General features: G+C 36.8%; 1 protein-coding gene across 1 annotated transcript in view; it reads right to left on the reverse strand.

Moving 5' to 3' along the window:
* Positions 1-27,052, reverse strand: part of PIEZO2 (piezo type mechanosensitive ion channel component 2) — a 217,105-nt gene that overhangs the window by 79,244 nt on the left and 110,809 nt on the right. The window contains exons 5-12 of the mRNA XM_087707301.1: positions 20,503-20,665; positions 11,897-12,104; positions 11,008-11,221; positions 6,384-6,552; positions 4,340-4,462; positions 3,513-3,551; positions 1,306-1,444; positions 609-763 (exon numbers count right to left, since the gene is read on the reverse strand). Coding sequence (XP_087563427.1) covers positions 609-763; positions 1,306-1,444; positions 3,513-3,551; positions 4,340-4,462; positions 6,384-6,552; positions 11,008-11,221; positions 11,897-12,104; positions 20,503-20,665 — 1,210 coding nt within the window. The remainder of the gene's footprint in view (positions 1-608; positions 764-1,305; positions 1,445-3,512; positions 3,552-4,339; positions 4,463-6,383; positions 6,553-11,007; positions 11,222-11,896; positions 12,105-20,502; positions 20,666-27,052) is intronic.

Raw genomic sequence — 27,052 nt, forward strand, 5'->3', positions numbered from 1 at the left:
TACCCAAATTCAGCTCTTTCAGTCTCTCAGGACTGAGCTTAGTTTACTGATTCATTAATTTAGTTGATTATCCTAAATTGCCAATTTTCTGAATTTGTCCCAATTGATCTGAATCCTTCTTCAACTTTATATCTTTATTCTCACCAAAACAAAATATAGTGGATGGTTTGGAAAGGATGATCTTGTTGCATTTGCGTACTTTTTGCAATCCAGTGGAAAGAAACTATATAAATGAGATCAGCACTCTCTCTCTGCCTCTCCCCTGTATCAATCAGCAAGATAATGCTCCAAAAACTGAAGAGAACAGGATCAAGGAATTTTTAACTGCATTCTTTACTACCTGTGCACTAAGTGGAACTGAGTATAATAACAATTGTAAACTACATAAAATACAATATATAATCCCAGGCTCAAGTCCACAATCCTGTGCTTTAAAAATTTCAAGCTTCAAGATCAGAATGTAATGTAAAGACTCTCTTTCATTAATTCAAGCAGACTTGCAGTGATAAAAATCAGAAAGAACAAATTTAAACAACATCACATAAAACTTGTCCTGGGTCACAGCACTGTCTTGATTTCAAGGTGGATCAAGAACCAATGTAACCTACCATCATGGCGATCAAAGCACAGACATAACTCTGTTTCATGATAAAATGGAAAACTGAGACCATTGCATGAACTTTGGAGTTTTTTTCTTCTTCTGAATTTTCTTCTTCTTCCTCCTCCTCCCCTTCCTCTTCCTCTTCCTCCTCTTCTTTCTTTTCTGAGAAATAAGAAAAACTGTATGGATTGCAAATAATGTTTATGTGATATAGATTCATAAACTAATTTAAGTAATCTGATAATTGAAAGCTATAAACAAAATGACAGAATATGGCAGGAATGCACAAATATCTTGCACAATGATGACACAGGGGCTGTGGATATATAATCAGATCTGTGTAGCCTAAGTAAGGTTGTTGAACAAAAGGAAAGCCAAAGAATCCAACCATCTAGGAAATTTAGATCACTATTAAACAAAGGTCCACTACTTTTTTGCTGTGCAAGCAGTATTCTGCCAATCCACTTAAAGATTAAAAGTACACATTATCATTATACTAACTTCTCCAGCAATATACACACCCCAACATACCCAGTTAATTGCAGACACCATAGGAAGGTATGGATTGGGATGCCAAAATGGATGATATAGGTAATTTATAGGATGGCACCCTGTCCTCCCTTCGTAAAATGAAAAAAAGTAGATGAATATACATCTAAACAATTAAACCATACAACCATTTACTCTCACATTTTGATGACTACCTAGATCGTTAGCTGAGGGATCCCACTTGTATTGTGGTCTTGAGTATAGATCTGTCCTAGCAGGTCCATTTTCTATAGGGCGCAAAGGGTGTATGTTTTGATAATCAACCGGTGTACCATTCAGGGTCACAAGCAGGACCTGTTGAATGAGGATCAGAGGAATCCTTTGAAAACAGGCAACTTGTGAAAGCAATCACTTCTACTACTTTCCTTGATATAAATTCAGTGCTGCTTTCATTTTCTTTCTCAACCATATAGATTAAATACAAAACAGGAACACTCAGACATTCAGAAGATTAAATAATGCTTGCTTATTGGTACACATACAAACATCTAATACCTAAATCAATTGCTTCTTAAAGAACACTTATATAGAGGTATATTCAACTTAATTTGATGAATTCTATTTTCAAATAATTTTGCTCATGAACTGTACAAAATGTCAATGGCTATTTTGTATACAGCTATAAAATATTTTTCTGTGTTTCCTACATGGTATATAATAACAGTTATAGTATACCTATCAGATTTAGAAACTAGACCAGACTAAGAAACCAATGTCATAAAGGTCCAGAGTTACTTTTATTAGAACAACTTTACACGGTGTGAATTAGGGGAGGATAAATTTGAAGCATTTTCTCAAGTTAGTTTCTTGGAATGGACAAGATACACTTATCTGATATCGCCTCTGTAATGGCACTTTCCTTCAAGGCCGTTCTTTAGGCCTTCTGCATCACTTCTAGAATCACAATAGTTCCAAATGCAGGTCATTATTACCATAATGTCCTGCCTGTAGTTCATATTCATCTGTCTAATTTAAGAAAACAGGATGCTGGAAATATATATATTCCTTTTGAAGTGTGTGTGTCTGTGTGTGTGTATATGTGTGTATACACACACACACACACACACACACACACACACACACACACACATATATATATATTCTTTATTTATATTTTCTTTATTTATGCAACACACACTGAAATATATTGCAGAGGATGACAATCAGGGTTTTTTTTAATGTATGGAGGTGTTTAATTATGAAAGGCCCTAACACGCTTAATTGGTAAATACTCTTGCAAAAGACTCAGTCCCAATGCAATGCAAATTAGGAAATACATGTTCTTAGGAAAGACTTCAAATGGCCATGATCTGAGGGGTCCTTGGTGCTATCTGAGCTTGATTGTTTTCTTGCAGACACTTCATTACCCAAACTAGGTAACATCAACAGCGCTAAAAGGGAGTAGAGTTTGCCCTCAGTTTGTATTCTAGTGACTTGTCCTGTCAGTATTGGTGGGAGTGGACTTGATAGTTCCTTAATTGGGCTGTTTACTGTTAACTTATTTGGCAAGTTTGGTTGGGGCATCATTTACTTCTTGTTTGTTGCTGAAGTAAACAATACCCCAATCGAAGAACTGTCAAAAAAGCTAACAGTAAACAGCCAAAGAAATGTCTGCAAGAAAACAGCCAAGCTCAAAGAGAACCAAGGAACCCCCATTTCAACCCTGAGCTACAAACATTCTCTTTTATCTTGACTATGATCTGTTTTATAGCTCTCAGTTTTAATACTCAGACAAGAGCAGATCCTTCCAGCCATGTCCATTCACTGTGCATGCTTAGAGACAGGTGAAAAGTCTATGTGGTCTATGCAGAAATTATACATATAGTCCTTATTTAGTGACCACAATTGGGACTGGAAACTTGGTTGTCAAATGAAGCAGTTGCTAAGTGAAACTGCAACTGTGCGTAAAACCTTACTTCAGCTTTGCTTTGCTTTGCAGTCCTGTAAAGATTGCAAAAGTGAGATTGATAATAAACTTACTTTTTCTTCATCATCATAACTGTGAATAGTCACTAAATGGGGCAGTCTCTAAATCAGGACTACATATATATTCTTTGGTATTAGAAATGTTATTGAAAAGCAAGGTGATTGCTGGCTGGACAGATATGATTTTGTTAGTCCTGGGCCAGAGAAACTGCTACCAAAAGGCACTGTGACAGTTTGACTTGGTTGTATGATTGGAAAGGAATCCTAGAAGCAGGAGACAACAGCAGGAAGTCAGATGTCTAAGATGACTGTCTGATAGCTAATTTGGATCAACTTCTACTCAACCAAATCCTTGAATCTCTACATTAAAAAATTGTCCGAAACAGAAAGAAATTTATTGTGCAAATTGACTGCAAGTTTGAAACCATGTACTAACATCGGATGGCTTGTGTTCATCCTGAGTCATTGACAAAAGCTGCAAAAGCAAAGTAAAAATAATTTGTTAGTTCAGAAGGCCATGTGATGCAATAGTAGTAATAACAATAAAATAAATGTTTCAAAATGACTGCATGCTGAAAATCTATACCAAATTATATAAGGTAGAGTGTATTTTTATTCCGAATAGTATACAACAGCAACATACAGGTAATTCTTGATTTACGACCACAATTGGGACCAGAATTTTGGTTGCTAAGCAATGCTGTCATTAAGTGAATCATCACATTACCAGGGACTAGTTTTTATGGCCATTTGTATTACAGTCATTAAGTGAATCATCCTGTTCATGAAGCAAATCACATGGTTAGAGTTTGTGGAAGTGGATCTGGATTCCACAATTGGCTTTCTTTGTTGGAAGCTGGCTGGAAACTTTGCAAATTGTGATTGAGTGGCTGCAAAACCCACAACCATTGTAAATATGAACTGGTTGCCAAGCATTCAAATTGTAACAACTTGACTGTGGGAATGTTGAGGATCATTCATAAATCATTTTGTCTCAGCCTGTTGTAGCTCTGAACCATTGTTAAACGATTATAAGCCAAGGATTATCTGTAACTACTCAATGATGGTTAAACATATGGTTAAAGTTACTGGTGATAATCACAAAATAAATTAGTATTGTAAAACCTTGTAATTGGCCTCTTGGAGATCTACTGGATAGTTTAGCAATTGTCTCCAGACCAGAAGTGAACACTTGCACACTCAGTTCTTGCTAAAAGATCTAAAGGAGTACAAATTAGATTAACTGATTCCTTTAGACTTTACTTTTCTCTCATCAGTTGTGTAGTGACTTGTATACCACAAGCTGCGTCTTCTGTCTGCAGTTATTTGAGGGGTGCACTCTATTTCATCTTCCTTATTTATATCTTTGTCATCATCAGGCATCTGCTAAATGAGAAAAGAAGAAAGAAGAAAAAAAAAGGAAGATTAACTCTGGAATAATTTTGAGAATGAAAGTTCATCTATGTAAAAAGATAGTTAACTTTTGAAATAAAAGTCATTGACCACTGTCTGAAAATCTAGGCAATGAATCTATATAGTTTACTGTATATGCAATCCAAATTGCTTTTCACTCTAGTCCTCGCAAATTAAAGAATTTCACCAAATCAGGCGCAGTATCTTCTCCATGAACAATTTCAATAATAGACAAACATCAACGGGAAGGAGTAACTGCATTTTGCCAAATAGGAGCCATATTTCACACATCTTCCTGCCTAATATATGATTATAAACAGTTGGAGATGCAGTCATAGTAAAATAAGAAGCATTTTTCCTAGTCCCAGCTGTGTTCAATAAAACAATATGGTGTTTTTTCATCAATATATATAAACATTAGATTGTATACAATTTAAATGGTAACACAAATATATGTCATTATTTTATGTAGAACTATATACAATATTTGGGCATTCAACCCAGGGGTGGGTTCCTGCCAGTTCTAACCTCTTCTATAGAAGAGGTTCCACAATCTACAGTGCCGGTTAGAACCGGTTCCAGCTCCCTCCCCCCACCCGTCCACACATCATCAAGATGAAGAGCGAGAGGAGGAATTCTGGGAGTTGAAGTCCACAAGTCTTAAAGCTGTCAAATTTGAACACCCCTGGGTTTTTTTTTCTAAAGGGTTAGGGGTGCAAGGGTCTTGTAACTTGACAGCTTTAAGACTTGCGTGCTTCAATGCCAGAGTTCCTGAGCCAACATGACTTGAGGAGGAATTCTGGAAGTTGAAGTCCACAAGTCTTAAAGCTGTCAAGTTTGAACACCCCTGGGGTTTTTTTTTCCTAAAGGGTTAGGGGTGCAAGGGTCTTGTAACTTGACAGCTTTAAGACTTGCGTGCTTCAATGCCAGAGTTCCTGAGCCAACATGACTTGAGGAGGAATTCTGGGAGTTGAAGTCCACAAGTCTTAAAGCTGTCAAGTTTGAACCCCCCTGGGTTTTTTTTTCCTAAAGGGTTAGGGGTGCAAGGGTCTTGTAACTTGACAGCTTTAAGACTTGCACACTTCAATGCCAGAGTTCCTGAGCCAACATTTTGGTTGCTAAGCAAGATCGTTGTTAATTGAGTTTCACCACATTTTACAAATTGGCCATGCCCACCCAGTCACATGACTGCCAAGCCACTCCCACTTGGTCACATTGCTGGCAAGCCACTCTCACCCGGTCACATGGCTGGCAAGCCACTCCCACAAAGCAGGGCACACCTACAGAAGAGGTTCTAAAAATTTTTGAAACCTACCACTGATTCAACAGAGATAAAAACATCATCGCATCTTAAACATTTACTATGATTTTTTTATTAATCTCCTCCAAAATATTTGGAAAGAAACCTATGCCAGCCACTATGCTTGCAATAAAATAAATAAATAAATAAGATATTATAATCCATATTTTTATGGAATTTCTGAAACTATTTTCATAAACATCAGTCAATAAAAACTATGTATATATGATAGGAAGCCATTATAAAACATGTTTCTAAATACTACAGAGCTTTAATTTAGGCACCTTATTTCAAGGATGACAAACCCTCAGGCTGCTCTGTTTTGTGGTTCTTGAAGTTGCGTCAGATTACAATTGTTCAATGCTGGGAGTATAGTTTTTGAGATAGGAAACATGAGAAAAATGGAAAACTCTATTGTGGCATATCACAGATGAATATTAGTTATTAATAATATTTTGGAGGAGGAGAGGAAAAGTTTCATTTATAATCCAAATGTAGTCCTTTTTTTATGCACCACGGTTAAAAAGCAATTTGAACGGATTTGTAGGCATTTGTTATAAAGCTTTTTTTTTTAAAGTAAGGTAATTATTTTACCTGTACAATAGGTTCATTTAACCAAAGTCGAATCAGAGTTGCTAAGGTATAATATAAGAGTAGCAGCAAGATAGGGTTGGTATGGTGATACCATTTCAACTTTTGATTGGTTATTAGTTTCCAGGTGCTTGAGCAGTTGGTCTGAATAACTGGAGTGATACCAAACAACCTGTAAAAATAGGGCATTACGTAAATATAACATTTTATCCAAGCCATCCTTCCACTGTCTTTTGTATTTAATACAGGCTTCAACTTCCATAATTCCCAACAATCTGAATAAGCTGTATGGTTTTCATCATAGAAAACTGAAAGTTACCACAAAATTAACAGATTGTTTCAGTTTGTTCCCTAAATATTCAGATTAATAAAATATGCCGTAGGTTACTGATTCTGTTTTCAAAATCTTCAAAGTATTAAGAAGCATCACAGCAAAATTAAGAGCAGAATTAAACAGTGTTATTTTCCTGTGCATGAAAGCCAAGCAGAAAATAAATATTTTAACAATTTGGTATAAACTGAAGAAAGAGTTAACACCAAGCTGTTGACATAATTGCTATAACCAAGGACCTGATCTCTCTTCTCACTCACCTTCATGCTGAAACACATTGAGAGCCTCTAAAGCAAATTTATAACTGTAGGAAGAAATTTATACAGGAAGCAGCAGATTGTTGGATAACTTTGGAGTTATTCCATGCTTCTGAAGAATAGGATTATGTCAGTCAAAAACATATATTCATTTATTAAATTTATATGCCACCAATCTCCTGTCAATGACTTTGGGCACCGGACATCATCATAAAACAGAAATAAAAACAGTAAAACATTAAACACTTAAATTTAGCAAACTCATGTTTATAAGAAATAGTGGGCAAGTGAAGGCCTATCATATACTCAGGTTTTTCTGAAGCCTGCAGAAACAAGATGGATATTTATAGGGAAAATGAAGATTTGCAGAATCTGATTAGAATAAGTGCCTGAGCAAACACTCTATACTGGTTGGATACATAGTTCATGGCATTTTAATTGCTGCATCCCATTGCTTGCTCAAACCTGAGTAGGTGATCCTCTAAATTAGAACTTATAGATTACTCTCACATTCACTACAACCAAGCTTCCATAAGTCTCCAATGGTGTACCTATACATTTGATTATTCCTATCAATATGTATAAAATACCAAGATAACTATATCAAGTCCAACACAGTTATGACCTGCATTAACATACAGATATGCATGATAACAGTTCTTCCTTTACTGTATGGTGGTTTGACCATGTTTCAAGTATTGTGTCCAGTTCTGGAACAGATTCAGAGGAGACTTACTAGGATTATAAAGCACTGGAAATCAAGCCTCATGAGAATGGTAGAAGAAGCCGGGTATGTTTTCTTTGCAAAAAAGAAGACAGGGGAGATAAGACAGCAATTTACAAACATCTGAAAGATTAACATGGAAAAGGAACCAAACCTGTTCTCTGTTAAAACTGAGAGCATGACCAACAGATTGACATTAAAAAGAAGAAGACCCAGTTTAAATATTAGAATGAATTTCCGGATAGTAAGAACTGTTTAACAAGCACAGAAGCTACCAAGAAAAGTCTGGAGCTTTTCACATAAAGGCTGAGTGGCCACCTGTTGCGGATAGTATACACCATGTTGGGGTTGAATTGGATGGCCTCTAAAGTCATGTAATTTACGTTCTATGTTTCTAGGAATTATATATAGGCCTTTCATTCCTTGTTTTCATGAGAAATCTTAAGGAGTTTTATTTGATCTACATTCATAAATTTTCCTGCTTTTACAGTTCTTTTCCCTTGATTTATAGTGATTTTTAAACTGATTATTTTTTTGTCTTTGAAAAATTGCTTTCCATATTGTACTGTAAAATAATGTCCTTTGAAAGAAATGTGTATATCTTTTTAATCAAATTAATGTCTATAAACAGAGAAAAGGAAATATGAATTTAAATTTTCTAATGACAATTTTGATGAAGTATATTTCATTAAAATAGGCAATTTAGAAAAGAACATTAACATGATTATGGATGCCAAAAAGAATGTTATGATTTTTTTAAATAACATTACACAATATACTGTAAAAGTAAATGTAGCAGATGGTTGTAACATTATTCCTCTGAAAATGTATTTTCCCAGCAAAAGCTTAGTAAATTAATATAAGGATATCTCTCTATATATGCACTTTGATCTGCTTTTCCTGACACATTTGCAACCTATGACCTTAATACAAATGCAAGATACTGATGCAGCACTAAGGTTCGTGATGATGTCAAGGGAAAAATATTGCTGCTTTCCAAAAACAGGAAAACAACGCTTATTCTTGGTCCATTATGCAGAATAGTTGATTACAAAATCTCTCTCTCTCTCTCTCTCTCTCTCTCTCTCTCTCTCTCTCTCTCTCTCTCTCTCTCTCTCTCTCTCTCTCTCTCTCTCTCTCTCTCTCTCTCTCTCTCTCTCTCCCTGTCTCTCTCTCTCCCTCCCTCCCTCCCACCCACCCACCCACGGATTTATTGCCTACACTTCCTTGATATACTTATCTTCCTAACATTTTTCCTCCCTTTTCTGAAAGGAAATGTAGTCTTTAGAATCATAAACTGTATTATAATTTTTTTTTAAAATACAACAATGCATCCTATATTAAAATATTTAAAAATATTACATGAAAAAGCAGAAAATTAGTAATAATGAGAATCTGCTGGTTCCTAGCTTCAGCACAAATTCTGCAAGTTTAAAGCATACAATTTAGCACTTTCGAATATTGAAATATAAATGAATGACTGTTTAAGGATTTCCATTTATCTTTTTTTTCTACTCTGGCCTGGCCTGGCCTGTAGATGGCAGAAGAAAGCTTGCATTTTCATACACATTCAATCATAGAGCAAAGCAGGTAGGATTATTTGCAGACTATAATAACAATAATTAGTTAAAATTTGCACCTTTTAGAAGTTCAACCTGTAACAGATTTCTGTCTTGTCACTCAAAACAAACAAAAAAAACAACCCAGTAAGACACTGTCTTTTTCCCCAACCTCAATAAGAAAAGTTTTAGGCCTGGGGTGTCAAACACGTGGTGTCATGTTGTTCTCACATAATGTATCATGACTTTCCCCCCTTTGCTAAACCGGGGGTAGCGCATGATGCATCTAGCCCATGGGGCCACGAGTTTGTCACACTGATTTAGGCAATCTGAACAGAAATCACACTTTTTTCCTAAAATAAATTTTTATATAACTGTATATTTACAGGATTGCTTCCTATATAAAAAAAAAATGAAGCAAATCTGCTTAGTAAAGTAAAGAAAAATGTTATTCATTTAAATATAACTAATTTTGGTGTGTTACTTTTTCTGGACTTACTGGGAGATAATAGATCTTGTATTCCAATAGACAAGGTAAATATTTTGTAATCTTTGTCTCTACATTTGAAATTCATTGTATTATTTTATTCTGTGAACAACATTTTTTTATCCTAAAATTTCAATTTTTAAAAAATGGATGTCCCCCAATTGGCATTTTTTATCTATAGAATGCAACAGTTCAGTATCAATCCTACAGAGAAGTTCCATAAGTTCTGTAGCCAATATACATAATATCTTCCACACCTATAATTTTGCCATTCCAACCTATTATTCCTTTAATAACATATCTCTTTTTTCTCCAAATCAACATGTATCAACCAGCAGAAGGTACTTCCTGTAGAGCCTGTTAGTCAAGGAATTTCAGCCAATACAGAGCCTTCTGTGTTGTGGCCTCTGTCCTCTGAGAACATCTTGTTGCTAGAGGTGAGATCTGCCTCCATCTTTCTGGTTTTCCAGAAGGATCTTAAAATATGGTTATGCCATTTGGCATAGGACCCTGATGGGGATGGGCTATCATGGTTGGTTGAGTGAAAGATAAACGCTTATGACCACATCACCTTGTTGTCTTGCTTTTCAGCTTTTACTTAATTCTTGTTAATTGCAATGTTTTCATATTTATGTTTTCAAGGCCTTGTAAGCTGACCAAAGTCACTATGGGTAGTGATGTAGATGGCATATAAATTTAATAAACAAATACAATTCCTTAAAAATATATTGATTTTACACTATGGCATGTACCATATTTTTTGGAGTATAAGATGTACCTTTTTCCCTCCAAAAAAAGGGTGAAAATCTGGATGCGTCTTATACACTGAATACAGCATTTTTGGCCTCCCGAAATCCTGCCACCTTTAAAAATGGCTGTGTGTAGCCTTTTGGAGGCTTCCAGAGTACTCCTGGGGGCTGGGGAGGGCAAGAATGAGCAAAAGACGGGCTGTTTTTGCTCGTTTTTGCCCAGCCCCAAGGAGCAATCCACAAGCCTCATAAAGGCTATATGTGCCCCCCCCTTTTTTTTTTTACAAAAAAGGCCCATTCTTGTTAAAAATGGGCCATTTTGGGAGGTCTGCAGAATGCAAAAACTTTTTTTAAAATTTGCCTCTTCAAAATCTTGGTATGTCTTATACTCCGAAAAATACAGTATTTTACATTTCTCTGAATGTATTCCATCTTTATTTTTTACCATCTATTCCAATAGCCAGCAGTGCTATTTTGCTATAATTCCATTTATTAAAAAAATGCTGATAAAACCTCTTACCGGGCATAATAGTCACCAGGTGGAATAATTTCCTGAAAAAATTGTAATTGGTACAGATAAAGTGCAATTAAATGGCCTCCACTGAATATTGTCATTAACACACAAAGGCAGCTGAAGATCAGAGGATCAAATGCTCGACAACAGGACCACCATGTGCACAAGCCCAAGAATAAAAAGAAATATACAGCTGAAGTCAGGGAAGGCAACATCATTCCTATAAAAAAAATTAATGGAAGGTAAATGTTCTATACTCATTATATATGGATTAAGCATGATGTTTAAAAGTATTGCAATAGAAATTATTAATCATGATAGCATTTTAATATTCTGTATTGCACAAAGTTGGATTTATTTATGGACCAACCTGAATGACTTGATATAATTCTCAACACATAAAATACTATCAAAATATACTTTAAGAAACATCAGGAAATGTACTTTAAAAAACAGTATATTCTAGACTGCACATTTAGATGCAAAAAAGTATCCCTTTTTTAAGAACGTATCAATACTGTATAAAACTGAAAGTGATACAGTTATACATGTGTGATTGGAAAATAACACAAAGCAGAAATAAATGTATTCTTCTACAAATTTGATAATCTACATTATTTGAATCAGTGTAACACATCTATTCATTTGTTTTTATGATAATATAATTAGCTACCTGTTTATGTATCTTGCCATTTATAGGCTGGATGCCTGATGAAGGCTAGTTTTCATAACACATTTTAGGGATATTAAATGTATGCAAAAGCAATGAAATTTGACATAAATGAGGTCACTGTATATTTATTTATCAAAAAATCTATTCAAGTATGCTAAAAGTATTAATGGCAATCATAATTGTAACCATTATTGAGGAACTTGGCAAAGGAAGAGAGCCCACCTGTTGTACCAAGTAAAATTGTAACAACAACTTTTCCAGCTGTGGTTATAAGGTTACCAATAATTTCCTTCACTTTGGAAGCTATGGAGGCAATTCTGCGGAGTATTTTTAATTTTGTGGTTTCTTCAAATTCTTCCTCTCCACATTCTGCATCATCTAGATCTTCACATATTAATGCATCTTCCGCTTCCATTCTCTCAATTTCATTCTACAATAGAAAATTGCAAAAATATATAATGAATCTATTTAACATAAATCACCAAAAATACTGAGATTGATTATGAGTCCAAAGGCAAGTGTTTCCTAAATTAATGCTAGCTATTCTGGCTTTCTTTGTAGGTAAACAGTTTATTCTTACTTTTTTCTTCTATATGTTGCCTATATGCTGTCTATTTATGTCTCCTGATTCTATCCTGTAACTGGATAGCCCCATAATCTTGGTGTTTGTGTGTGTATTCAGATCAGGGGTGGGTTTCTCGCCCCGTTCCAACCGGTTCGGTTGGAATGGGGCTGGCAGCGTCCTCGTGCACACACGCGGTGCATGCATGCGTACTAGCATCTGTGCGATGCTCCAGCTGCTCCTGGAGGATCGCGCAGGCGCTGTATGCGTCCTGCGCATGCGTGGAAGCGCAGAACTCGTCAAAACCGGGTAAGAAGCGCGGGCGGGCGGCTGGGCCCTTCTCCGTTCCCGGAAGTTACTTACTTCCGGGTTCGCCGACCAACCGGTTCGCAGGGACTGCCGCGAACCGGTTGAAACCCACCCCTGATTCAGATAGATAGATAGATGATAGATAGATAGATAGATAGATGGATGGATGGATGGATGGATGGATGGATGGATGGATGGATGGATGGATGGATAGATGATCTTGGGAACTTATAATATTTTATCCACTTAGCTTTCATTAGCCTCTGCTAACATTGTCAGAGTGTAGAAACTACAATTGAAACAACCATTGGATAATATATTTTAAGTTATGGAGATCATGATGTCTGTCTCTTATTTTATAACTACGCCTGAAACTTGTATTTTTAGGATATGATATGATATATAGATAGAGGGAGGGAGGGAGGGAGGGAGGGAGAGAGAGAGAGAGAGAGAGAGCGCCTGTGGCTTAGTGGCTAATATAACTGCCTAATATGTAATATAGATAGCCCAGGTTCAATTCCCAGTAAAGATATGGCTAGCTAATGAAAGCTAAATAGCTTGAAATAGATCTATACTAGTCTCCCTTTATTTATTTATCAGCACAATTGCAACACAAATGTAACAAGGCAACATAAAAAAAATGGTTTTTTGCCTGGTGAGCCAATAGACAGAAAAGGGAAGCAGTATGCTCCCTCCCATATTTGGGCATACCAGGGGTTGTGACACAATACATACCTATTTCCCTGGTTTAGCTGATAAAGGAGAAGAGCCTGTGGCTTAGTGGCTAATGTAACTGCCTAACATGTAATACAGCCCAGGTTCGATTCCTAGTAAGGGTATGGCTAGCTGATGAGAGCTAAATAGCTTAAAACAGATCTATACTAGTCTCCCTTTATTTATTTATCAGCACACACACACACACACACACACATTTGTATATATATATATATATACACGTACACACACACACACACACACACACACACTCACATACCCTATCAATATATATCTGTCTGCACAGTTTTTTATTGTTGCTGCCCCTATGGTATGGAACGTGGCTTGCTTTTATTGCAATACTTGGTGAATTTCCAGCTGTTCTTTCTTTGATGCAGTGTTATAGTGGGAACCTCAAACATAACCATTGTCCTGAAAGTATGGTAGGGAGGGGTTCAGAGTTTTAGTATTCTCTTCCGCTACATCATTTTGCAGATGGTTTATTTCAGTGCTTCTGGGACCAATATAACTGGCATGGTTCTGTAGCTCTCTGTTAAATATAAAAAGGAACTGCTTATTTCCTTTTCCCCTTTCTCTTCTTTCTGAAGCATTTCTCTTTCAAAACTGTTTCCCTTCAAACTATTGTTCCTTTTGTAAAGAGGGGAAACACACACATGCACACACAGACACCCATAGCCTTTTAAATAGAACTTTGCCTGTTTATTCAAGAGTGATAAATTACTCCAGGCAATACCTGGTCCTTTATCCATCGTACCACTTATGCTCTAGAGTCTAGAAGGTCACTTGTAACATTTCCCAGTTTATTAGGCTTTTTGTTTGTCATTGTCATTTTTTATAACTGTCTGGTTTGGCATAGGAAGCAAACAGGACAGGTACAGATTTCTAATGATGGTTAGGACTGCAGAAAAAAACAATTGCAATCAGCCCATCTTCCATTGAGGACCTGTATACTGCTTGAGCCAGAAACAGGGCTAAGAAATATCTACAGAACCTTCACATCCTGGACATAAACAGTTTCAACTCCTTCTCTCAGGATACCGCTATACAGCATTGCATACCAAAACAACTAGACCACAGATGTCAAACTTGAGACATCACATTGCCAACACATGATGTTCCGTGACATTTTTCCCATTCACGGAGCTGGGGTGGGCATGACCTACGCATGATGCATCTGGCCTGCAGACCACCAGTTTGACAACCTTGAACTAGACACAAAGACAGCTTTTTCCCTCCCACCACTACTCTGCTGAACACCTAATTCCCACAGCACTGTCTTATGCCTATTGCCTAAGGACATTTACCACCTGTAGTAGGGCAGTATTGCTATTATTTTTCTCGTATTTCCTATTACCTTCTCCTGTTGATATCTTACAAACTTTGTTACTTGTATCTTATGATTTATGACTGTATGTTATCATTTACATTTTATTATTTATCACTATGTAGTTTTTAAAGCTTATGCGCCAGGAATAAATCCCTTGTGTGTCCAATCACACTTGGCCAATAAACAATAGATAATTCTTTATAGGCCAAGTGTGATTGGACACACAAGGAATTTGTCTTTGGTGCATATGCTCTCAGTGTACATAAGGAGAATAAAAATGCATTCATCAAGAATAAAAATATACAACAATACTATATATTCTATTCAAGCATTCAGCATTTGACAATTTATTATCTGTTTGAATTATTTTTCACTGCATGTTATGATAAAAAATGTGTATTGAGCAACTTATTTGAAGAATTATATTTTTTGTAGTTACCTGGCAAGATCCCCCTAAATTTCTCAATGTTCATGCTAAATAATATATAACAAACAAGTCAGGGAAAATTTAAAGATGCTGACATTGGGCATTAGTCATTTTAAGAAATGACTATTTGAAAATAAATCTCACTAAGCAATTGGGGTCATGGAAAAGGGTTTGTTTTTACTTATAAAAACTTATTATAAATGTAGACAACTTTGTGGAAGTTTATTCAATCAAATACATACATTTCAAAGGATATAGTATTTGCTGAGTAATAACAATGCAGAACCAGGGCATGCGATAAATATCTAATTTGATCCACATCTATTCAGAAGTCCAAAAGGATTTTAGGGGTTGCCATTTTAATGCATTTGAGTTTCTTTTTACTAGATTCATTTAGATAAGTCTCAAAACCCATCACTCTACATCATATTTTTAAAACTGTCAAATTCGGATAAAGTCCAGGCCGGAAGATCACAGCTACCACAGCAGCTGTGACTGCTACTACTACATTTTAAGCCAGAATGTCCATTAGTTACATTTTAGTATGATTTATTAACATCCTGCTTTTAAATGTTTCCTCTGTGAGACATACATACATACATACATACATACACACAAATGCATCATTGTGCTAAAATAATATTGTACTGTAGATTTTATTGAGCCATACACCAACAGGGAGTCCCCAGTCAGAATAAAAATCCATTCTTGTAATTTGCAAAGTATTTCAAATTGTTCATGTACAAACATATTCCAAAATAATGGCTGGAACTTAACAGCCATAACAGTTTTGCTGATATAGTGTATTATACTATAAGTACTGTAATTAACTATTTTTGCTTTTATTGCTTAAATGCTTTAAAAAATTTGTTAGAATTAATAACACATAAATAATATCTACAGTATCGTGTGTTATATTAATATCACAATACTGGTAAGCTTCTATACAATGATTTTATGAGGATGCAAGACAAATTGTCTGCTTTAAAAAATCTAAATGAGTTTCTTTCAAGGAGGAATGTGAACTGAATATTTAAAAGCCAAGATTTATAATAATTTGGTTTAGGTATTAGTTTTAAACATACTATCTACACCAGTGGTTCCCAAACTTGGCAACTTTAAGACTTGTGGACTTCAACTCCCAGAATTCTCCAGCCAGCTCTGCTGAATTGAAGTCCACAAGTCTTAAAGTTGCCAAGTTTGGGAACCACTCATCTACATAATAAGAATGCACAAAGTCTGCGAACCCAGCGCTGCATACATCCAAATTGCCAGGTTGTTTCATTGAAAATTTAATATATTGATGGATTTTTTTTTTGCATAAATGAAATCTAGTGAGGTGTTGGTCTAAGACCAATACAAATGCACCCTCAACCTTGAGAATTTGTTGGGTGACTTTGGATCACCAAGACTTTTCAGTCCACCTCCTAGATAGAATTCTGCAGTGCAGCAGTGACTGACATTCAGGCACCACAATGATATTCTATAATGACATTTCCCAACACTTTACCAACACCAGTAGTTACATCAATTTCTTACATAGCTAGAAGATTAACTGAAAATATTTGAAAAGCATGGAAAGTATGTTATATGGGCACTTATTAATTAGGAATTTAAGCTGAGTGTCTTATTTTGAGAATTTGGAAGTCTCTCTCTTCCTATGTAAGTTTTGAGCCAAGCACATTATTTTTCAGTATATGTTCCCTCTCTATGGAATAACCTACCCCCAGATAGATGGATGACATTTAGGAAAGTAGCCATAATGGAGCTTTTCAGCAGAAAGGCCAAATTTGTTTTTCAGTGGGAAGGGGGGGGTTATGCTATTTTGCTCATTGGTACACCAGGATAGCTTACATCAGCATTGCTTTTAGATATGTTGCATGTATACTTGTAAACTGCTGAAACTCCATGTCAAGTCAGCAATAGATAAATCAGGAAAATGTCATTCATTGTTCAACAGTTCTTTTTTAACATTCAGAATTGTCAGTTGATGGTTGTTTTTTTTTACAGAATTAGATGGGCACTGCCCTTGGGGTGCATGAATACAGAGAAGTAATTATCCACTTCTTCCTGAAAAAGGATCTCTGTAAATACCTCCCAGAGGAGCCTGACACAAGTGCTGGAGTGTTTCATTTTCCCTTCCCCACATTGTGTTTTCAAATAATAAAGAAAGAAAATGAATATTATGTTTAAAGACACCTACTACCTCCAGCTCTGTTTGCAGATTCTCACCTGCCTCCCCAAATTTAGCAGCAGTGTTGTAAATCACAAATGAAGGAAGAGTCTCCCAAATAGTACTGCATTAGCAGCCTTTAATGCATGTTCATTTCAGAACCAAAATCAATTAAGGCCAATCATAGGATGCAGGGCATACTTTAATGCCAAACCAAAATACAATATTTATCAGTTCCACATCCTTACCTTCTGGAACAGCTTCTGAAGGACAAACTGAAACAAAACACTCCTTTGTGATTATTTAACAAGCTTTTTAGAAATAAGGAAATTCCATTACGGAAATAATTCAGCATTTGATCTAAGTGTGTTTTTCCTAAATATTGTATGGGGTTATACTATGAAGATACCTGTACTAATCAGATAATTGAATAGTTTTGTGCTCAGAAAAGAACAATGTCTACACATGTTCATCATTCGCTCTGTAACAGACAGCAGAAGCAAATGCATGAAAAGCATGAAGGCTTTATTCCCTGTACATACGTTATTACTGCTGTCTAACTTCATCTCTTAGGCAAATTGCATCCCGGAGGGAAAAGGGACAAGGGTGGTAAAATACTTTAAAGTGTAGTATGCAGTGATGTGTGGTGAGGTTTACGGTTGGTGAGGCAAGAGCGCGGCGGTGAGAAGCGTCCCCGCAGCTGTCTCCGACAGAGGCGTCTTGCGTTTATGTCCACCATAGACGCGAGATGCCTCTGTTGACACAGCGGTGGGGATGGAGGAGGCGGGGGGTGAGGCAGCGGGGCGAGGCAGTGGCGAGAAGCAGCGTCCCCACAGCCGTCCCCGACAGAGGTGTCTCATGTTTGTTTGCCATAGATGCGAGATGCCTCTGTTGGACAGAGCGGCGGGGACGGAGGAGGCTGGGGGCGAGGTGGTGGAGTGCGGCGGCAGCAAGAAGCAGCGTCTCCACAGCTGTGCCCGACAGAGGCGTCTTGCATTTATGTCTGCCATAGACACGAGATGCCTCTGTTGGACACAGTGGCGGGGATGGGGGAGGTGGGGGCCGAGGCAGCAGCCAGCAAAGAAAGGGGAGAGGAAGAGGAAAGGGAGAGGGGAGCAGGATGGGGCTCCCAGTGGGGGGGAGAGGAGAAAGGGAAGGGGGGCACAGCAGGCAAAAGAAAGAAAGTGCCAGCCCGCCAGCAGAGGTGGGTAAAAGACCCGCCTCTGCTGGCGGGCTGCCCCCCTCTTCTCAAACAAGGCTGTCCTCCCTGCCTCTCCCCCTTCCCTCTCTTCTCAAACAAACTTTCTCTCAAATTGAGAGAGAATTTGTTTGAGTGAAGTGAAGAAACAAATACACACACAAATTACTCACAATAAAAAATTACTTACAAATTACAATAATTTTGAATTCCTCCCCCCTCTCTCCGTCTGACCCACATACCTTTTCCAGCTGTATCACAGAGGATTTACACTCTCCTCTTGTCTGCCATGATGAAAATGTGAAAATGTAAAAAGAAAAAGGCAAGAGCTGCTCTAGCCAGGCTGGGATAGTTGCTGCTAGAGTCACCATGTGGATGACTCTGCTTAACTGTTTAAAAAAAGCCTCTAAAAAAGTGCTCTCTGCAGGAGGAGGCAAGAGAACCACGTGCCTCCTTTGAATAAGGATTTTTTTGCCTTTTAACCCTTGCTTAACTCTGCTCAAGTGATCATAAGGATAGTCTAAAGGAGGCACGTGGTTCTCTCACTTCCCCCTGCAGTTAAGCACTAAGTAGAATCATCCACTGTGAATCTGGCAGCAACTACCTTAGCCTTTTTCCTTTTAATTTTTTTTTCTTTTCAGGATGACAGTGGTGAGACCCTGCCTCCTGCCTCCCCTGACTGCACGTCTCTGGTAGTATGAGTATATTGCAAAAGGCACTAGGGATGTTCTCTCTGGCTTTGCTTTGCTCATGAAATTTGCTTCTCACCTATTGTCCCCTTGTTAGGGATCACAGAATCTGAGGCATGAAATAACCTTTGACAGAATAAGCAAATAAACACACCAGGAAAATAATTTACAAATTTACTTGTTTAATTGAAGAAATATTAATATATTTTGGGTAATATAAATAGGCCATTTTAAACCGAACATGTGCCAGATTATTGGATTGGTATTTATAATGCTTCTGAAATCCATGTGATTAAAAGAATTTATATATGGAAAATGTTAATGTTTTTATAGTTCTTCCATGCATTTCTTCATAGAAACAGTTCCACTGAATCTTGTATTTCTATGTAAATACATATACGACTATAGTATGAATTTCTATGAAGACAATGGATAAACTACTTTGCATATTTTATAGTCCACCTTTACCGGGTTATAAAATCAAGGTTTCAAGTATAATCTGCATGTCATAGATATGTCTCAGCAACACCTTTATAACTGTACAGATGATAAGACCAAATTTTAAGTTAGCAGATTGTAAATTCTGAAAACTTGGAGATTCTGCAAATACAAGGAGTCCTTGCTTACCGACAGGCTCTCATGCTACAGTTATGATGGTGTAAAAAAACCCAACACAACCCAGCTTTGCAAGCAGTTGTGACATTTATGACTGTCACAGTGTCCTGAAGTCACATAATCCCCATTTGGATGCTTTGTAATAAGTATAAATTGGCAACCATCGCAGTGTCCCATGCGATGGTTGTCAGTTTATACTTGTTACGAAGAATGCTTCCCAAATGGTTCACAAAAAGCAGAGTTAATAGAGAATGGGGTCTTGGCTTCCTTCTTGGGCTGAGAGAGCGAGTGGTCACCCTTCTGGCTTTGGAACTGGAACTCAGTTTCCTGGTTTCAAACCTGGTGCTTTAATCACTACACAAACTGGTCCATTTGACAAGGTTTACATACTTGGATCAAATGTTACTAATGTGACTTACATAAATATATAATCATACCATTTGCAAAATAATAGGTTGATTGCATTGCTATTTTTGTTTACATAATTGTGACTCCTGTGTAACAGACTCCTATGGTTTACATTTCTAAATAGGATAGGGTGCTGTGTTTTTAAAGGGATTTCCTTTGAGAAATACTAAAGAGATAGTAAAAAAATGAAAGCTAGCTGCGGCAAACCCTATTCCCACATATGTGGGAAAGTACACAGTTGGGAGTTGCAATACTTCAATTAGTATAAAATTAATAATAAAGCATTTTTCCTTCAGCTGGAAAAGAAAATTGCAAAGCCTATCCATAGTATCAGATGCACTAGGAAAATACAAATAAAAATTGAAGAGTAATTACACACACATACCATGTCTTCATTTTCAAACTGTGCATTGTATTCTCCCAAATTTTCTTGTTCTGGCTTTTGAACTATGTTTCTGCACACAAGCCACGTGACCAGGCTAGCAACAAACATGAGAATATCAGGAACAAAAATCCGGATCCCGTTGCCAGCATCAGCCCCTTTCACACTGTATGAAATTGAAGGAGAGAAAGAAAATTGGTTCTTATTTAATTATTGAAACTAATTTGAAAACAACTAAAGGAAAAATATTTGGTATTTTGCAGCTGTATCTTGGATTTTGTTGTTTCTTTTAAAGACCATAAATACGGCTGAAGACTAAACTTCTGGATGAAGAAGCGGAGATGGCACTGTGATGAAGACTGATGGACCAATGATAAGCCTGATCCAACACAGAAATTCCCAGATAAAGAGAGGATGAGGGAATTTCCATCTGGGCAAGCAGACTGTAAAAAAGTGATCATGAATTGGAGCACCAGTTGAGGAGGGAACAACATCAAATTCATAGCCACAGCGGAGCCCATATCAATACTGGGTTTGTCAAACTTCACTTTCTAAAATCCCTTAAAAATATAATTATTTTAAAGCTAACAGAGGTCATTGATCTTAACTAGTTATGACACTAATTTAATAATTTAAGTTGGACTATCTTAAATTTCACTTATCAGAATATGGGTATGCAATAGGTCTATATTTAATAATAATAAAATAATAATGATAATAATGATAATGATAATAATAATAATTATTATTATTAATTATTAATAATTAATTATTAATAATTAATAAGAAGGCCCAACAGACAAAACAAGAATACAGAAAAGATGTGATAAAATCAAGAATGGAGAGTTGGCAGAACAAAGCACTGCATGGTCAATTTCTGGAAAAAATAAAAGATAAAGTGGACAGGGAACAAACTTGGTTATGGTTAAAAACAGGTACATTAAAGAAAGAAACAGAGTCACTAATCCTGGCTGCGCAAGAACAAGCTATCCGCACAAATGCCATTAAGGCCAAAATCGAAAAATCCTCTGATGATGCCAAATGCAGACTTTGCAAAGAAGCTGACGAAACTGTTGATCATATACTCAGCTGCTGTAAAAAAATCGCGCAGACTGATTATAAATTGCGGCACAATTCAGTAGCACAAATGATCCATTGGAATTTGTGCAAAAATTATAATATTAAAACAGCAACAAACTGGTGGGAACATCAGCCTGAAAAAGTCACAGAAAATCAGATGGTCAAGATCTTGTGGGATTTCTGTATACAAACCGACAAAATACTGGCGCATAATACACCAGACATCACACTGGTTGAGAAAAATAAGGTCACAATCATAGACATCGCAATACCAGGTGATAGCAGGGTCGCCGAGAAGGAACATGAAAAAATCGCAAGATACCAGGACTTAAAAATCGAAATTCAACGACTATGGCACAAACCAGCAGTGGTAATTCCAGTGGTAATTGGCACACTGGGTGCTATTCCAAAAGCACTGGAATTACATTTAAAACAGTTAAAAATTGACAAAATCACCATCAGTCAAATGCAAAAAGCCGCACTGCTTGGATCTGCACGCATATTACGAAAATACGTTACGACGTCCTAGGCCCCTGGGTGGGGCCCGACTAGTAACCAATGCCAAATCCGGCGAAACAACTGGCCGCTGTGATACAATTGTACAATAATAATAATAATAATGGTCAAGATCTTGTGGGAATTCCATATACAAACGGACAAAATACTGGCGCATAATACACCAGACATCACACTTGTTGAGAAAAATAAGGTCACAATCATAGACATCGCAATACCAGGTGATAGCAGGGTCACCGAGAAGGAACATGAAAAAAATCGCAAAATACCAGGACTTAAAAATCGAAATTCAACGACTATGGCACAAACCAGCAGTGGTAATTCCAGTGGTAATTGGCACACTGGGTGCTATTCCAAAAGCACTGGAATTACATTTAAAACAGTGAAAAATTGACAAAATCACCATCAGTCAAATGCAAAAAGCCACACTGCTTGGATCTGCACGCATATTACGAAAATACATTACGACGTCCTAGGCCCCTGGGTGGGGCCCAACTAGTAACCAATGCCAAATCCAGCGAAACAACTGGCTGCTGGGATACAATTGTATAATAACAACAACAACAACAACAGCAACAGCAATAGCAATAGTGATAATAGTAATAATAGTAATAACAACAATAATAGTAATAACAGTAATAATAGTAATAACAATCCTTAAGTACAAATGCATGTAAAATCAGAATTGAGAAGACAGATAGCAAGTGCCACCTCTGCAAAGAAGCTGAAGAAACAGTGGGCCAGCTGTTTAGCTGCTTAAAAAAGATTGCACAGAGTGACGACAATCATATGATAAAATAGTAACATAGTGCATTGGAAGATCTGCAAGAAATACCATTTGCCTGCACGCAAGAACTTGCAGAGAAAGTCATAGAAAATGATGAAGCTAAAGTATTCTGGGATTTTAGATTTCAAACAGACAGGCATTTGCTGCATAATACGCCAGACTTAACAATTATTGATAAGAAAGACAACAAATCTGGATAGTGGATATGGAAGTACCTGGAGACGGCAGAATAGAAGATAATGAAGATTAACAAAATACAAAATACAAAGACCTGCAAATAGAAATAGAATTATGTGACAAAAGAAAGCAAAGGTAGTACCAATAGTAATAGGCACATTGGGTGCAATCACAAAATAACTAGAGTGGTGGCTTCCAACCTTTATGGCTTGACAGCCTGGCTAGATGAGGGAGAGGGGAACTCGGCCATGTGAGCAGCCGGTCAGCACACACAACACACATGTGTGCACATGCAGCACTTGAACGAGGGCCAGGCTGGTGTGCATGCACCCAGCACGTGCATCCATACAAGTGCCCACCGGTCCACTGCTTGTACAAGTTGAACTGCGCATGCACGCTCTGAACAGCCACTCGTGTGGCCCAATTCTGAATAGGCCATAGCCTGGTAGTGGGGCACAGAACAGCAGTTGGGGACCTCTGAACTAGAGCACCACTTGAACACCATCAGCATTGACAAATTCATTATCAGTCAAATGCAAAAGGCATCTTTAGTCAGAACCCCTAACATCCTGTGATGATATCTGTAGCACCATCAAACATACAAATTTGTCTCTCCCAGGACCTTGGGAATGGCTTTATCGGTGGACAAAAATGCCAAATCTAGTCTGAACATCTGGCTTACTGTGTGATAATCAATAACAACAACAACAGTAGTAGTAATAATAATAAACAACCATCCTACTGAAATGAAATATCGCGAGCTGGCCATCAAAACTAAATGGCTATGGCTGAAGCATGTAACAGTGATACCCATTGTCATCGGGGCACTTGGCAGCATGTCCAAGAATTTTACAAGATACATCAACAAATTGCAGCTTGCTGCAATAACACCAGCAGAACTGCAAAAAATTGCACTACTCGGAACATCTTGTATTTTAAGAAGGTACTTGGTTGATACCTAGGATGCTGGCAGCAAACCGTATCAACCATTAACACCAGTCACTGGTATTTGTAATGCATTTTTGAATGTTCAGTTGGCTGAGTTTAATGTTTAATGAATAAAGTAAATAACACAAAAAACCACCCTACTTGGAACAACTTATAACCTCTGACGCTACCTTAACAGTTCCTAGGTCCTTGGTTAGGAGTCAAGCTATTGAGCTACTAACCAGACCCAAAGGCTGTGAATCTCACCAAAATTAACATCATCATCATCATCATCATCATCATCATCATCATCATCATCATCATCATCATCATCATCATCATCACATTTCTGGGCTTCCTGAATGTCTCTTGCTGGGCTTCTGGCCTGATCCACCAGACATTTTTAAAATATTGTCTTTTAATGCCATCATCTGATTGTGTATAATTTGGGCTTTACTTGATGGTATGTATGAAAAGCCTAATTTTCAGCATCCAGCCTATACTTTCCAGTATATGTCTGCATTTCTCATTTATTAATTTGTTTTCAAATATAGTATGTGATGTTAAGGGGGGCGGTGGCTCAGTAGCTAAGAGGCTGACCTTGTCGATCAGAAAGGTTGGCAGTTTGGTGGTTTGAATCCCTAGTGCCGCATAATGGAGTGAGCTCCTGTTACTTGTCTCAGCTTCTGCCAACCAAGCAGTTTGAAAGCATGTAAAAATGCAAGTAGAAAAACAGGGACCACTTTGGGGGAAGGGTAATAGCATTCCATGCACCTTCAGCATTTAGTTATGCTGGCCACATGACCACAGAGACATCTTCGAACAGCGTTAGCTCTTCGGCTTTGAAATGGAGATGAGCATCGCCTTTAGAGTCGGGAACGACCAGCACATATGTGCGAGGGGAACCTTTACCTTTACCTTACAGTATATTATTTATAACCAGCTGTCTCCACAACATTCCTTGCTAATTATCTGGAGGAAAGAATGATTTCTTTGTAGCAAAATAAATATTGATATTTCAATATAGAAAATTTCATCAACTGAAGCAAAATGTAAAAATATATCATCATAGGATAAGAGGCATAACATAAAAACCACTTGGCACAGACTTTAACAAACATAAAATTTACAAGTCTCTTGAAGAGTATGTAAAGCCTTAATAATCACATATCTTTTTTTTTTTTTTTTTGGCAGTTACACTGTACAGGAGAAAAAGCAGTTTGGCAAAGTGTTCCCCAACATATCAACAACACATTTTCCAAATATTTGTTTTCCAAATAGCATCATGAAGAATGCTGCTATTTAACAACTTGCCAAAGTTAGTAGGCTCATTACTGACATAAAGCCTGCAACATTTATGGGTCAATGCTGCAAACGAAAACCAAACTTGTGTCAAATATAAGAGTAGACCGTCCCCTCCATGCTATTACTTACGCCTCATTTATTTTCTATACAAGCCAAATTATGTTTTCAATGCATTGCCCAGGTATAAAAAATATATATGTGGACCTCATGCTGAGCATCAGTTGCTCTGCAAGCAATATCCAAAGAGACTTAGTATCAATCCTATTTTCAGTGAACCATCTCTAGCTATGCGCATAATTCTGTGTTTATTTAATATGTCAATAGAATGGCTGAAAAGCCAAAACAATTCAGAAATAAAAACAAACACTGTTGGATAACGTTTGCATGAGATCATTAGCTGGAGAAAAAGATCAGAAAATACGAAGATAGAAAAGGTAGATGATAAAATAATATACAATAGTATATCTAATTATTAGATCACTGAATATTTTGATGAATATTTGGTGAACTCTCATATCAGAAACACTTTTCTTCTTTTTCCATTTCTTCTTTAGTCAGCAAAAAGCACTATTTATCATATGAGATTTGGAAACAGATATTGAAACAGAACTACTGATGGAAATGTCTTGAAAACATTTTCACGACAAAGGGGGCAAAAATGCCAAAGCTTAAATTCCAAAAGAATGCCCTATCATTTCTATTCTCTAAGAAGGTTTCTGAATGAGAGACAGCAGGTATGGCTAAGTCATAGAAGAGATCATTTGAAAGGGCATCGGTTTCAACTAAAACAGCTCCTATCTACCTGATGCCATCCAGATATGTTAGAGTACAATTCTTATCATTCTCAGCCAACATGATTAATGCGTATATTAGAAAGAATTTAAAGAATGAAAATATATATTGCCTTTATACATTCTAAATAAAGACCGAGGCTTGCATGCAATGAACCACATAAAAATTATGGCAGATTAGATATTCCTATTTATGATGTATTATAAAATTTCATAGCTGAAAAATATTATGGATATAGGATGTTATATAGAACTTGAATCATTCTATTTCCATTGAATTTCATGCCAATTTTTAGAAAAGAATTAAAAGCTTAGATTCCTATATTGATTACATAAAAAAAGTTCTACTTTTGAAGATAACTTTGGAAACTTGGCATCCTCAGGCATATCCCATCACTACTTTTTATTAGTTGTAGATTGTTTTTTTGTATTGAAATATTTGGAAAGTATGAAAAAGCAAATGGCAATTGAATTAAAATGCAAAGTATGCACCATAACTATTGTAGTTCCCATTGAGCAAATAAAATTGTTCAAAAGTCAATCCTATTTAATTTAATTTTCTACAAATGAGTTTCCTTTCCATCTCTCAATACAATATCCAAGCTATTAAAGCCAATTTATTAAACTTGGAACATTTATTCAAGCTATCAAAAGGTCAACAAAAGGTTAACATCTAAATTTTGCTATTTTGCTAGAACATAAGACATCTGTCCTTCAGGATGAAAATCACGTACACACTTTTTTTGAGTAAGTGATTAGAATAAGTTTGAGATTTCTAGACTTATATTCTTTGCCAAAATTAAGAGAAAATCATATTAAAATAATTTATTGATAGTACATGTGTCACGTTCTGAGCATGCTCATTGAGTTTGTGTTAAGATGGGAGATAGTCGACAGCTGATTAGTTTACCATCTGACAGCCCCGAGTATAAAAAGGGAGCTGTCAGATGAGAAGCCGCTGTTCCTATCT

This window comes from Thamnophis sirtalis, unplaced genomic scaffold, assembly GCF_051295495.1.
Source record: "Thamnophis sirtalis isolate CommonGarterSnake01/CBP01778 unplaced genomic scaffold, rThaSir2_p1.2 scaffold_2, whole genome shotgun sequence".
In the NCBI taxonomy this organism is placed as follows: domain Eukaryota; kingdom Metazoa; phylum Chordata; class Lepidosauria; order Squamata; family Natricidae; genus Thamnophis; species Thamnophis sirtalis.